General features: G+C 37.3%; 1 protein-coding gene across 1 annotated transcript in view; it reads right to left on the bottom strand.

The window, feature by feature from the left end:
• Positions 1 to 1,862: 1,862 nt before the first annotated feature.
• The window catches only part of LOC131075656 (uncharacterized), a 34,701-nt gene continuing 21,667 nt past the window's right edge, over positions 1,863 to 14,896 (bottom strand). Inside the window, exons 6-10 of the mRNA XM_058012497.2 lie at positions 11,972 to 12,073; positions 11,270 to 11,873; positions 10,721 to 10,926; positions 2,367 to 2,530; positions 1,863 to 2,235 (exon numbers count right to left, since the gene is read on the bottom strand). Of these exons, the coding sequence (XP_057868480.2) occupies positions 2,100 to 2,235; positions 2,367 to 2,530; positions 10,721 to 10,926; positions 11,270 to 11,873; positions 11,972 to 12,073 (1,212 nt within the window). The 3' untranslated portion in view covers positions 1,863 to 2,099. The remainder of the gene's footprint in view (positions 2,236 to 2,366; positions 2,531 to 10,720; positions 10,927 to 11,269; positions 11,874 to 11,971; positions 12,074 to 14,896) is intronic.

The raw sequence follows: 14,896 nt of genomic DNA, 5'->3' as shown, positions 1-14,896 counted from the left end.
ACACGGGGGGCAGCAAGGTTCGGGGTACCGGGAACTTTAGGAACTAAATTCCTGAGGTTCTTGGGATTCCTAAATCACGAAATCTCGAAAGCAACAAAGAAAAACAAAAACCCGGGATTCCAGAATCCTAGGGTTCCAGGGTGTGAGGAGGCCAAGGCCACCAGAACCTCGGAAACCCGGAATTCCGAAACAACAAACACAGAAGAACGCGAGAACCCAAGATTTTGGGGTTCCAAAGAAATGAAAAACCTCTTCCAAAACTGGAACTTCCGGATTCTAGAATTCCGAAGAAAACAAGCAAATGAGAACAAGCAAAGACAGAGGAAGGAACAACAAAACCGAGAACCGGGGATCCCGAGGTTCTGAGTTTACAAACTTGGGAATCCGGAATTCCGAGATTCCAAAGGCTGAAACGAAAGAAGCAAGGGCTTCGGGATTTCCAAGGTTTCAACAACTTAAACGCTATTGAAAAACTTGGAAACCCGAAGGTCCAAAATTCTGACACGGCAAAACAAACCAAAAAAAAAGGGAAAACACGGCAAAACAAACCAAAAAAAAAGGGAAAACACGGCAAAACAAACCAAAAAAACACGGGAACCCAAGATCCCGAGGTTACAAACTTGGAACCCAGAATTCCGAGATTCTGAAACGCAAAGAAAACCGAGAGGGGGGGTCCCCAACTCGGGAAGTGAAAATTTGGGGTGCGTTATGCAAGGGCCTAAAAATTATGTTCTGACACAGTGAGTTGTTTAAAAATGATATTTACTGATATGTTTTTAATAGTCTGAAAAGTAGTTTATTGTTGAGGTGTGCAAATATTGCTACCCAATGTATCTCACTATGTAAAGAAGTATATTGTTTAGATTTGCATGCATTTCAGATTATGGCTATTTCAAATTTTGAAGTGGTTTGAAGCATTTGCCAGTCTCTCTTGTTGTTGTCAATATTCTTAACCAAAATGATGTCCTCTAAGTAAACGTAAGGTGATCGTTCTTTGTTAAAATGCACTTGATTTTCTCGGAGTAAACATAAGTTAATCATTATTTCCTTGAAATGCAAATGAATATTTCTCATTTGACTGAGATTGTGAGAGATATCAAGGACGACACTGAATTACAGAAGACAATGACAGAAGGCATCCACTGCAAAATAAGTATGCATTCTTACACACTGACCACTATTTGAAAAAGGAATAACAAAGGATTGTACCTCCAAAGTCATTTGTCTTAGAGGAAAGTCAAAAATGGGCAGCTGGGGCCACAAACAGATTGCATGTCCATAGATGAAATTATATATAGAAGATGCTTAATCCACCCCTTCTATTTAAGGTTGATTATAGGTGGTCTAAACCTCGTGTTGCAAATACAAGGAGAACCTAGCCAAGTAACTAATCAACCAAGATTCTAGGAATCAAGAGTTGCTACAAGCACCTGTTATGTTGGAAGAGTATTTATAATCTGGAAGAACAGACAGTAAAGGCATTTAAATACACTTATAAGCGAAAAATTTACTCTCTATAGATTAAGGTTATACTTTAAAGTTTTAAACAACAAATTGCCTCAAATCTTGTTGCATAAAGAAGGTCAAGGTCGAATAAGAATGCAAAGCTTTTAGTAGAAGATGATCTTGATTTAAGCCCAGTATTGTGTTATCCATTTGGCTATCTAACAGCTCAAATTGAACCAAACTTCTTCAATTTTATAATATCATGTTACATCTCAAATTGCCTTGATTGACCCAGTGCCCTTAACTCATATCTTTCAAAACAGACTTCTTTGTAAACATTATATCCTTTGAAGTACTGACTTACATTAACAAAGAAACATTATAAGCCTTCAAGACAAACTAAGTGCAAACTTCAATTTACATGAAATAGACGGTAACATCAATTTTATAAATTTAGATTTTGTGCATTGCAAGGAGAGATGACAGCGATTCAGCCCTCATCTTTCCTGTGCTGGCATTGCAAATTGAACATCATTGCTCCATGACATGCTTAGGTTTTTACAGCAATAAAATACAAATCCTGCCAAAACATGTATAGAGCAGATAAGGGTAATAGTGTTAAAAAAGTATCCAATGTTTTCTACAAAGAAAAATCATTGGGTATTGTCTGCCAGCTGCGACCTCCGGACTCCCCAAAATGACTTTGGCTCCAAACCTTCCCTAACTGCAGTGAATAGCCAACCCATGTGTGAATCACAGACACTACAATGTGCAACAGTCCATGCATACCTGGAAAAACCATTATTTAGTATAAGTTTGGGCAATCAGTAAATTGATAATTAGGAGGTATTTTCCACGGCAAGTCAAATTATGATAGATCAGTAAATTATTAAAATGAACATAGGTGCAAAAATTCTCACCCTGGAAACCAACTGTGCTCAGTCTCAGCTTGCCCACTTAATGCCAATCCTTTTGTATTGTAGAGAGTCAAAATTTCATGAACAAATCCATAAGCATTTACATAGGCACCAACAGGCCCATCAGTGGACATTACAAGCATATTACGGCGTCTGGCTATGACAGTCTAGAGAAAATGAAGTTAATTTGAGTCAGTATTTCTTAATTAATTTCTGAAATACAAATTAATTGATGTCTGGAGAAAGCCTGAAGAAATAAATTTCAACTAAAAATTAACTGTGAAATGATCGTCTCACTAGCCTAGAAATGAAAAAAGGAACAAACATTATTCGAATTTCAAACAGAAAAAAGATGATCAAATTATTGAATTAAGGGTCTGATCATGGAGATTAAGATGATATGAAATCAAAACAACTGCCCATGATTTAGTTTGTTTCTGTTGAACAAACAAGTAGAGTGCAGATCCAAGAATTCTTTGGATATTTCAAAAAACTTCCACACAAGAAATCAACTACATTACCATGAGAAATTACTCAACCATACAGGAGCCCAAACATATCACATAAACTGGATGGATATTCCATAAACTAGTCATCAACTTACAGATTTAATGAAAGAAATGAAGATCGTAATCTTGCCAATAAACAAACTTGCAATGTATATATAAGAGCAAACACCATGCACAATTAAGAAGACAAAGAATTCACCTAAGTTACCAGATCCGAGCCCTGCAGCGCAGATGCGGGTCCAGGTCCGCGTTCAGTACGGGGCCTGGTTCGTGACTCACAAAATCATAAGCTTATTTTTCTTACATGAATTTTTTGTGAGTGTTTTTTTTTATTTATAAATTCAGTTAAAGTTATTTAATAAATTTATCGATTATTATATATATATTATTATAATATAATATAATATAAAAGATATTATATTATATTATAATAATAATGTATATTAATATCTATCTTACCCCGAGTTTCCGGGAAGGGGGCAGGGGGACAGGGAAACGGGTTTCCGGGACTGAATTTTGTGTGGATATATGGCCAATCAAAATTATGAAGAGTGAAGAGGGTGGATATATATTTTTACCAATCAGGCCATTGCACCTCCAGGTAATAGCAATTGCACTAGTAGATAATGTTTTTGTTTTGTTTTAAGTTTTGAACCTTTTTACTTGCACTTTCCTAGAGGAGATACACGAGAGACAACCAAAAACCTAGTGGGAGATGGGCTGATGCACAGGAGATGGCTAGAAACTTCTCTTGGTTAGCAACCAATAGTACTATTGTCATCTTATGACACCCTTGGTCCATCAGTGAGAATCAATCAGAGATAAGTTCCATGTCCCAGCGCTGCCCCCAGTTGATAAGGCACCAAGTCAGGAAATCAAGAAAATGTTTAAGTGTTCTCTTGTCATAGGGCGGAGTTTGGACCTTCTCCTTCATCCTTGCATCTTGCCTTCACACCTTAGAGTCCATTCGACCATTCTCCTTCCCTTCCTTTCCAGATTTTGATATTCGGGGAACAGTCTACCTACCCCTTCCCTCTTTGGGAAGAGGTAACCTATCTCCCCCAACCTCGAAACCCGGGCTTCCCTTCCTTTCCAAATTTTGAGATTCAGGGAACCAGTCTACCCCTTCCCTCTTCGGGCAGAGGTACCCTGTCTCCCCAAACCCCAAAACTTGGACTTTCCTTCCTTTCTAGATTTCGAGATTTGAGGAACCAGTCTACCCCTTCCCTCTTTGGGAAGAGGTATCTTGTCTCCCCGGACCCCGAAACCCAAACTCCACTTCCTTTCTCAATTTCAGAATTCAGGGAACCAGGTATCTTGTCTCCCTAGACCCCGAAACCCGAACTTCCCTTCCTTTATAGATTTCAGGATTTGGGGAACCAATCTACCCCTTCCCTCTTTGGGAAAAGGTATCATGTCTCCCCGGACCCCAAAACCCGAACTTCACTTTCTTTCAGGATTTCGGGATTCGGGGAACCACTCTACCCCTTCCCTCTTTGGGAGAAGGTATCCTATCTCCCCAAACCCTGAAACCCAAACTTCCCTTCCTGTCTAGATTTCGAGATTTGGGGAACCAATCTACCCCTACCCCAAAATCCGAAGTCCTCCTATCTCCTCCCTCTCATCCCTTCAAACTCTGGGGTTCCCGAAACCTCTCCCTTTGCAGCAATTTCTTGAGAACCTGATGCCCGATCTCCAATGAATACAACACTTGTCTACTTTCATTCATGGAGCTACAAGGGCGTATTTCATGTTTTTTGTAGGATTGCAATCAAGTAGAGTCCAAGGCAATGCTTATTTATGGTTACTTGATGGCCTTCATGTCAGGTCTGCATGCTCTAACTTTGGAATGTCAAGCAATCTACCTTCTAGAAGTGCTTTTCTTCTTGGGATTGCCTTGTCTAGGCATGGCCAGGTTGGTTGCACGCACAAACATGTTAGATCCGTGCACTTCCCTACCTTCCCAAACTGACATTCCTCGACCTATGCCAAGGTCAAGGTTTCCCCTCTTTGACTATTGGTCTCTTCTCTGCAACCAGTTTGCTATATATAGGCTGTTAAGCCTCATTGTAAAGGGTTTTTTCCCTGCTAGCTTGAGCTACCTTCTACTCTTTCACTCCTCTTGAAGATTTGTATATTTTCTTGCAATTCTGCAACTATAAGTTTGGCCATTGGCCTGAGAATGAATTGAAACCATCATTCTAGGCTCTCTTTGACTTATGTATGTTGCGTATGTTTTCCTACCTTCATTAAAGTGTATGTTTGGTAGATTTCTCTCTAATATTCTGTGTTAACTTTCTTTATGAGTGCGACTTGTGGGAAACTCTCTCCCCTTTTGACATTTAGCAAAATCTAACCTCCATACATGCATTGGGGTCATTCATGCAACTAGATTTTGTGCATCTCTAGAGTATTTTGATTGATTCTTTGTGTCATTTCAGGGTGGGGAGAGGGACATCTCTTATCTTGGTGCATCACCTCCTTTCATTTAAGCATTTCATTCTTCCCTTTTCCTCTACAAACTGTTAGAATAGGTTTTAAAGTGGAATTTGGAGTGTTGAGTTGGTTCAACACCTACACTTGGATTGAGAAGGAAGTTGTCCTTCTATGGAGATTCAACCCCTTTGCGAAAGGTCCCACACTTCTAGGTTGTTTCCATGTTTCACAAGATTGTTGGGTTGATAGCTTAGCAAGGGTGCAAACTTTTGTGACAAGTACCTCACCCCTTCTACCTCGATAGCTTCCATGTCAACTACCCCTTGACAACTACAACCAAAATAATTATTCCATTCACAAAACCCTATTTAACTCATCCATGAGATCACCTTTTCAACTTCTATTATCTTTTGATAGGCTATGCCCTACAATTTTAGAGTCAAACTATAAGAATAGGGACTCCACCTTTCTCTTATTTTGATAAATATCTCCCAACACCTATTTGTTCCATGTTGTGGCTTTACCTTGACTTTTGACAATTTCATCTGCAACACATCTCATATAACCTTTGAAATTTGTACTCCACCACCCATTAAGCTAGGTTATGAAATCTAGGTGCTCAAACCATAGAAGTCCCATTTTGAAAGGACAACCCCTGGGTCTTGGATCTCTATTGCTTTCCATCCAAATGTGCTAGTGGTTAGAGCCTACAAAGCGTAATAGCTTAAAGGAGAGAGAAGTGTGCTTGAAAGCTTATTAAAAAGCAACAAATCCATGCACATAGCCATGAAGGAGGATAAACAAAAAGCAGCCCTAATGTTGCCCCATGATTTTTCCTTTAAGTGAATTGAAGTCCCTTGATAGTAGCCAATTATATTCCTTGTTTTGTGCCCTGAAACGCCTCGAATCGTCCCAAACTTGAGCCCTACCTACATCCACATCCATTCCATGTATATTGGAAAGAATACCCTAAAAATTCAATTGACTCTTGATTATTTGAACATGACAACTTGAGGTATGTTCTGAGTGGAATCCACCAACAAACCCAACCTCTATTATCCTATAAAATAGCTAGACCCCCTACCAAGCTAATAGAGTCAACCACGAGTTTCTTGCTCCTCCTCCAAATACTCCTTAGCATATCCTTCATATCTATGTTGATTTTCATTTCCTAGAGTAATACAATGTCTGCATTGTGCCCCTCTACAAACTGGTTTAACAAAAAGTGTTTATCGAGTGTATTCAACTCCCAAATGCTCCAACTTATGATTTTCATGATTCCATGGGCGGAGATGTTCACCTCTATTCTAACATAATTTGGTGATGGGTGGATGCATTCCTTTTTTAGTTCCCCCATGTCCATGACCTTAGCTAAGGCAGTCATAGTGTCTATGTTGTGCTCCTCTATCAACTGATTTTTACTAAGCAATGTTTATCAAGGACATTCAACCCACCTTATCTTCATAAATATCTTTTACAACCTCTTCACTCTCCCCATCATCTAACATATCCTCACTTCTTACAATGCCCTCCATTGAGAGAGAGGCTTCTCATCTCTAGTGGCTATTTCCATAGGCTCCAATGAATCCCTTCTTTTGAAATTAACTAAAATGGGGCCATTTTATGGTAGCCACCTCCTTTGAATTTGTCTTCTCTAGCACTAACTTCCTTCTTGCCAACTTTTAAATTTGAATTTCTTGTTAGGGAAAACTCTTCCATACCTTTCACTCCTCTTCAAGGAGTCTAACATGATTTATCCTACCCATGATGCACCTCTTACCAATGTATCCAACCTTCAATAGTTATAACACCAATCAGCAAACATTGAAAAATCCAACCCCTACATCCAAGTACCCAAAAAAGAGCATAATTTGGTGGACTATCAAAACTAGTTAACTAAAATTGATTTTCACATATATCCTAGCATATGTGGCCATCACCTTTGCTTCAATCGTAGTGGAATTGTGTACATATTTTATTCCAAGGCATCTCCAATCTCCTTAAAGACTTCTTCCAACCATAATTCACGCTGGAGTTTGTAACTTTGTACATCTAAACGAATGACTTTGACAAGCTTCTCCTCTAAATCAAAGCCTATGGTCCACAATCTAGGATAGCCTTAAATTCCCCATGAGCTGCAGACCACACTTAGAATATTGTCATTTCTAAGTGAAAGCATAATCAATTTCATGTTGACTTTGTTTCTAAGTTTGAGTTCGGCAACAAAAAATATCAAATCTTGATATGCTTAAAAAATTTGGAACTTTTATTTAAATTTATTTACTTAAAAATATTTTAAAATTATTATAATTTAATTTAATTTAAATTTTTATTTTTTTAAATTCAATTTACTATATATAAAAAATTTAAAATAATTTTTTAAACTTATTTACCTTGTTAATAATATTAAGTTTATATAATTTATTTATATTTACTATAATATTATTTTAGTATTTATAAATTATATATTTTTAAAATAAGATTTAATTTAGTATAGTACTTATATTTAAAAAGATTGTATTAATCACAAATCTTTTTCGAATTTTTTTCCTTTGTCGAACTTCATCTGAATTTTACTGTTGCTGAACACGAACTCGAACTTGAACATTGTGACATAGGCTGCAGGTATGGATATTCTAAATTAAATGCAATTCTACGCAAGTAAATGCAAAACATTTGTAATTAGCTTTATAAATAAAGATTAAACGATTTCTAATATAGTGCTCGATTCAGAATTGCCTCTGACCAGAAAATGCTACCTCCCTGTCTGTGTAAGGTCTCAGATTCTGTACTGAATCCATGCTTGTTTCAGGATCAAATCCACACCTCAAGATATTTTCCACATCCATGGATTCATCCTTCAACCATGCAGATCTGATATTTGTGTTTTTGTGCTTCTGCTCTCTTCTTTGCTAATTTCACTCCTCCTCTGCTCTATTATCCCCTTTGCTCTGAAGATTGGTGGTATTTTGAAACTTTTTAGAGGGTTGTCACTATGTTGTGAGGGGACATGTTATCCTAGGTCAACCCTTTACAATGCATAAAAGATCATATGACAGCGAGCAATGCCCTAGAAGTGTTCTACTATTGATTACCCCTTTATTGCTTCTAGGATGAGAGCCGATAACAGAATGTGTGAGGATGTGAAATAGATGCAATTAGTGCCTTTAGATAAATGCACATTGCACCAAATTGAGCAATAATTTGTTTAGTCAGCTCACAATAGCTAGCAGAATTTCAATTTCAATTTCAATTTTAAAATTTTACAGGCCAAATCTACCTCCTGTTAAAATGACCATGGACTTGTAAATGGTCAGATCATGGTGGGTAACAGATAAATTGAGATATGTGTATGAATGGGCATAATTAATGCATGATGGATGTATCAGAAAGTGTGCACATATGGGCACAATTAATGATAAGTAAAGGGTTAGGGGAACGGGGCCAACTTCACATGAGATTAAATCATTTGTCATTAAGTACATATACTTAGGCATTCTCCAAAAATGGGCACAAGAATAAAGGCATTCTCCCAAAATGGGCACAAGAATAAACGGGAAATGGCATGGGTATGCAAATTTCACCATTACAATATTATGATAACATATGCTATTAACTCTAAAAAAATAAAAATCATATTTTAATAGCTTGAAAATGATATATAAGATAAGCATTATTTCAATTTAAGAAACAATGAATTTCATAAAATGAGATGTTCTGTCCTTCAAACATGTAAATGTTATAGCCTAGAAAATTATATATGCCTAAATAGTTAAAAACTTATAATGAATTTGACAAGCATGCATTGGAGCATATATCCACACAAAATTTTCTCTAAACACCACTAAAGGATAGCAAAATTCATTTAATGTTCTAGAATCTAAGCAGTAATACTCTGAGTTACAGGTAACAGGCAAGGATCATTTTTACTTTGAAATGAAATATAAGTTTGTGTTCCCACTTAACACATAGCAAGTTTTCTTTAGGGAACGAGATCAAGAAACAACAATAATTGAATTCTGAAGGCAATATGAAGAATTTCCTCTCTGGAATATCTAGTTTAGAATTTAAGAAGCCTTGTTTCCAATGCTAAAATAATTCAACATGCATCATATGCATCATGTGGCAGACCCACAGTCAGACCTACAAAGATTCTTCGAGAATTTGAATAGTATTAAAGAAGAAATTTTCTCTGTTTTAACTAGCTCAACTACTTGTCCCCATTAACTACTCAATGCATGCATACATAGGATGAAATCCCATGTGTTCTAGTTCCTTCTCCAACTATCGATTGAACCAAAGAATGAACTTTGCATTCCTTCTATAACATTCTAAGAGTTTCTGCAGAAACTTCACAGTAGAGCTCCCCTCAAGCATGCACAGAGTATAATTAAAGTGATAAAAGTATTTATATGTCAGAGAAATACTATTAAAAAAGGGGTTTGACAGGTTTTATTTGTTCTTTGGCAACCAAAGAATGCTGCCAAGTAGAAAAAGACACTTAAAATGCTAATTTAAATCACTATGCCTGTTTGTTGTAATTCTGAAAATTGAAATTTATTTTGTGTAAAGTACAAGATTTACAAGGGTTAAACAAAGCCCGCTTTGCTAGAAATCAAAATCCCATCTTATAACTGGCAGTCCTTTCATGTCAAGGAAAAATTAAGACTTGGAACTAAACAGACTTTCCAAACTAAAATTGCCCTCTTTGATATACAAAATACATCAAAATGAAATACCAAAAGCCAATATCAAGGGGATTGAGAAATACGAATTATAGAAACAATAGGTGCATGCTCCTTTATAGAATAGAGTATAAACTATAAAAAAAGGCTATGAGTCCTTCCACCATTTTAATATTAAATTAGATCTACATGAGACATGAATAAGCGGACCAGAGTTTGCCTGTCAGAACTCTGCTGGTTGATGATTTGGAATGTCAGCTTCATTTTATAACTGGCCGGGTATTCCTCAATGCTAAGCTACGACTTCAGTTAAAATTCAAGCTGTGCATCTCACTGTATATATTTGAAAAATGTATGGTCGTACACCTCTTGTTTCTTGTTCTGTTCATTATTTTTAAAAACAATATGTGGGATCTTATCATCAAGTGTTTACATATGTCCTATCATCTTCATTGTTTTCTTCAGTCATCTATGGAAGCAAGCAACTTGTAAAGTTTTCCAGTTTAATACTAAAATTGATGTATATTTTCAATTTTTACCTAGCTTAAAAAAAAGATGATACAGTTTATAAGTCAGTGTCACCATCCAACTGCATATACACATAAAAGTAAGTGAAAACAGAAAGATAGCAATCTTCTTTATAGTCAAAGTTAACAATGATTGTACCTTCAATGTCCTTGGGAAACAAGCTACTAGAGAAGTTCAAATAGAGAGATTGAAAGTTTACCATGCAAATCTTACAGCGTACACGGTCAATACATTCCAAAAGTTGTATCTCTCTTTGCAACCTGTACACAACACCATCAATTTCCAGAAGCTCTTGCCTTGTACTATCAGGTACTGGTATTTTACTAGCAATATAAAATGATAATAAGTCTGGCTTCTTCACTAGATCATCCATTGAAGGAAGCTCCACCATCTGCCTCCACATATCTGTGAAGTTCAGTCAACACAAAGTCAAAGGACACATTTCAAGATGATAGTCCACCCTTAAAAAAGAAATATAAACAACCAAGGCAGCAATTCTTAAACCAACACAAAATGATGACAATCTTACATAGCACAAATACATTGTCTTTATTCTACCGTATCCTAGAACATCATAATATCACAATTGAAAACTAATCATATACTCCAGGAAAAGGGAACAACAAAAGATCAACCATACAATAATACTGTGAATACGAATCATGCAGCAAAACAAAAACAGGTTTATTCATCTGACTTCTGAAAGAGCATTTGACGAGATAAAATCCATCATCTATCTGACAATTACCTGCAGCACGTCGGGCAAGACTGTATGCATCATACATTCTATACACCCATTGTGGCCATGCTGCACAGGGTGCCCTATACCTCCACTTCAAATCATCAGCAACCCAGGCTTTGCCTGCACCTCCCCAACCTCCATCCTTTGAAGACTGTTTTCTTTCCAACTGAACCGTGCTCTTCTCATCACTCTTACTATCATTGCAGTTTGTGTCAGATATGCCATCACTCAAAGACTGTTGTGGAGCATTTCTAGAATTCCTTCTATGGGATCTTCTTGGCCTCTGCCAACCAATCATATTCTCTTCATCACTGCTAAGTTCATCATCTCCTATTCCAGGATGGCCCTGTTCACCCATATCAGTTGATTGTACCTGTCTTTGCAACCTCCTTACAAAAGGCTCCTTTTCAACAGTTGAATCTGATAATTCATCCTCCAGCTCATCACTATCACTTTCAATGTCCTCTCTTCTGCCATCATTGGAGTTTGAAGGCTTTGACCATGGTACCTTCCCACTTTGAAAGCAAGGTTTAGATGCCAATGAACCAAACGCATCCTTTGGAACATGCAGCGGAGTATCTTCTTGGATAATCTGGACCTGTGCACATGGCTATATAAAAGAAAAATGTTTTTATCTATGACTTCTCCATTCAAAATCCTGTAAAACGAAAAATAAAGGCCATAGCTATAATAGGAATGAATTCTTACTGCACCATTCACATCAGTCCAACAACGACGCAAGCGAAAGCGTTGCTGTCCCCGAGTAACAACATTCACTGAGCCATCCTCCAAGCGACGGTGTTGACGAATCTATTAGAATATAAGCATATATGTTAAAAAAAAAAATCTGCCAAATAGTGAAACCATGTACTAACATTTTATTTTTGTTGTTCACAAAAACAACTCAAATTAAAAGAACCAAATCAATGCTTGTTTGATGTTTCCATGAATTTTCAATGTTTATGATTTTACTTAGTGAGAAATGTGAGAAAACATTGTTACACTCCAATATCTTGGTTTTTGAGAAAATTGAAAGCTAAAGAGAATAACGCATTTACAGTCACTTTCTTGTACTGATATATGGATCAAGCTATAACAAAATCTCTTCACAGAACTAAACAATTAGAGTTTTATTTTAAAGGATTTTATTCACATTTTCAATATCAGAATTGTTCTATCATTTCTAGCCACAACTGCAATGAGCATGAAGTGGTAGGGGCAAAAATAGTGCAACAGTCACAAACTTAACTTTACAGATATTTTACTTATTTGTGAATACAGATGTGCCGAATTTGCCATTTACTGAATACCACAAGCCCACATACAACCACACAGGTATATCATACAGGCTAGGATGTATTATCTCTGGCACAAAATAAACAACAATTACAAACCATAAAAAATATGAACAAAGACTCACCTATGTCTGATTTTGTGTTATGAACAATAAATGAATTTTACGCAAAACGCATAGTTTGTGTGAGCATCAAGCTAGCTTGAAAGCCCTCATAAATTTCTTTTGTCTAACATTATAACCAACAACTTACCAAAAAAAACTTTTAACATTTTCAACACAGCAAATAGTCTAAGCATTTGAAATGAGCAAAAGCTCCTAAAAAATATACCATTAAAATCCTATTAGGGATAGCCCACATACAGATCAACAGCTTGAAATTGAATAAACATCACAACATAAAACCGACAAGCAAGGTAACCTAAATAGAACAACATGCCATTATTTGAGAGTTTGATTGTGTTCATGTTACCATGTCATTAATTGAGTCATGTAAGCAGTGACCATTGGTATCAAGGTATCTACCATACTAAGAGAAGCAAGTCGTAATCCTCGTGATTAAAGATAAGACAATTTGATTCATAAATTTCTTTAGGTTCCAGGGGTCATGTGATCCCCTGGATATCCTCAATGGATCTCCCTAAACAAGACATGTTTAACTTATTTTTCCTTTGGTTGTCAGCTGGTCAGAAGAAGGTCAAAGGGAACACCAAGCCAACCTAGTGTCCACCCACCTTTAAGAAGAATGAACTTTCTCTAGATTACATGGATTTCATTTACCCATTCAAAACTTGATAAACAGGTATGTTTATTTTCGTCAGGCTGTCACCTGGCCAGTAGGAGGTCAAATGGGATTACCAAGCCAACCTTGTGTCCATCCCCTAAAAGAAAAATGAACATTCTCCTGCAATATACTTCGACTTCTAAAGAGACTGTACTCAACATAAATTTGATAAAAACACCTTCCAAAAACATATCGTATTGAAACTTTGTATAAACCTGTTATACCCATATGAAATTTTCATATCATATCCAATTTCTAAGTAAAATGTTGTCAATTCCTCCATCCATAATTATGGTTCAAAACTACCATGTTCATCTATATTGGTGTCTCTCATTCATATGCTCTTCTAAAAATAGGGACAGATTGTGTTTGGGTCAAAATCTGCTAAGCATCATTCAAAAGGCACACCCAGATGAGAAAGTATAATCTGGGCTTCAGATTTCAGTCAGAATATGAAGTCGCCCTCTTATGCCCTGCATACCTAGCCCCATTAGTTTTCTTGTCTTGGAAATATGGGTCCCCCTTTATTTGCTCTTTGTAGCTTTGTTTTTTTTAGTTTTTGCCTTAACACCCCAGAACCTTGGAATCCCAAGGTGTTCTTTGCCTGTTTTTGAAATCCTACCCCGGAACCCTGAAGATCCGAGATAGGCCCTTGTTTTGATTTGTGTTCTTACCCCGGAACCCCAGAGTTCCGACGTAGGCTTTTGCTTCTTGTGTTTGTTGAAACTTCGGAATCCCGGAGTCCCAAAATTCCGAGTTCTTCATGTTTTGTCGTTAGTCACTTCAGAACCCCGGATCCCCGAAGTCCCGAAGTTGTGTTGTGCTTTTAACTTCGGAACCCCGCAACCCCGGAGTCCCAAAGTTGTTTTGCTTGTTTTTCTTTTTTCCACCTTGGAACCCCAGAAGCCCGAAGTCCCGAGGTGCCCTGCTTGTTTTTCACTTCGGAAGTCCGGCACCTCGGAGTTTCGAGGTTTGTTTGTGGTTTTCTTGTTTTTCACTTCGAAAGTCCAGAACCCCAAACTCCCGAGGTGTGTTTGTCTTTCTGTGTTTTCCATCTCGGAAGTTCGAAGCCCCAAACTCCCGAGGTCATGTTTAAGGCAACCGTACGGACGGAATATCAAGGGTATAAATAGAAAAACTGAATTTTTTTGAGCTCATTTGTGCATTCGAAGTTTTCCAACCTCCTAGCTCTGCCTCCCGACTTCGCGCCTCCGTGTTGCCAAGTTTTCAAGGGTTTTCTTTCGCCAGGTTGGTAGATTTTTTTTTCGCCCTCTTTGTGTTTTCTTGTTTAGATTTTTCTAGTTTTTAGCTTTGATTTTCTTTTTTTTCAGCTTTTCTCATTTTGTGTGTTTAAGTTCTTCCCGCTTACCTTAGGGTTTTCAAACCCCAGATCCCCGGAGTTCCAGGCTCTGTAGTTCTAATCAACCTCGGAACCCTGGATCCTCAGGGTCCCGAGGTTGATCTTTTTTGGGTCGTGCTTTAAACTCGGAACCTCAAATCCCCGGAGTTCTGGACCACCTTTTGACCTTTGGATGAACTACCCCTAATCTCGGAA

This window comes from Cryptomeria japonica, chromosome 6 (assembly GCF_030272615.1).
Source record: "Cryptomeria japonica chromosome 6, Sugi_1.0, whole genome shotgun sequence".
Taxonomy (NCBI): domain Eukaryota; kingdom Viridiplantae; phylum Streptophyta; class Pinopsida; order Cupressales; family Cupressaceae; genus Cryptomeria; species Cryptomeria japonica.
The sequence above is the reverse complement of the archived record's forward strand: the minus strand, read 5'-3'. Positions and strand labels throughout refer to the sequence as shown.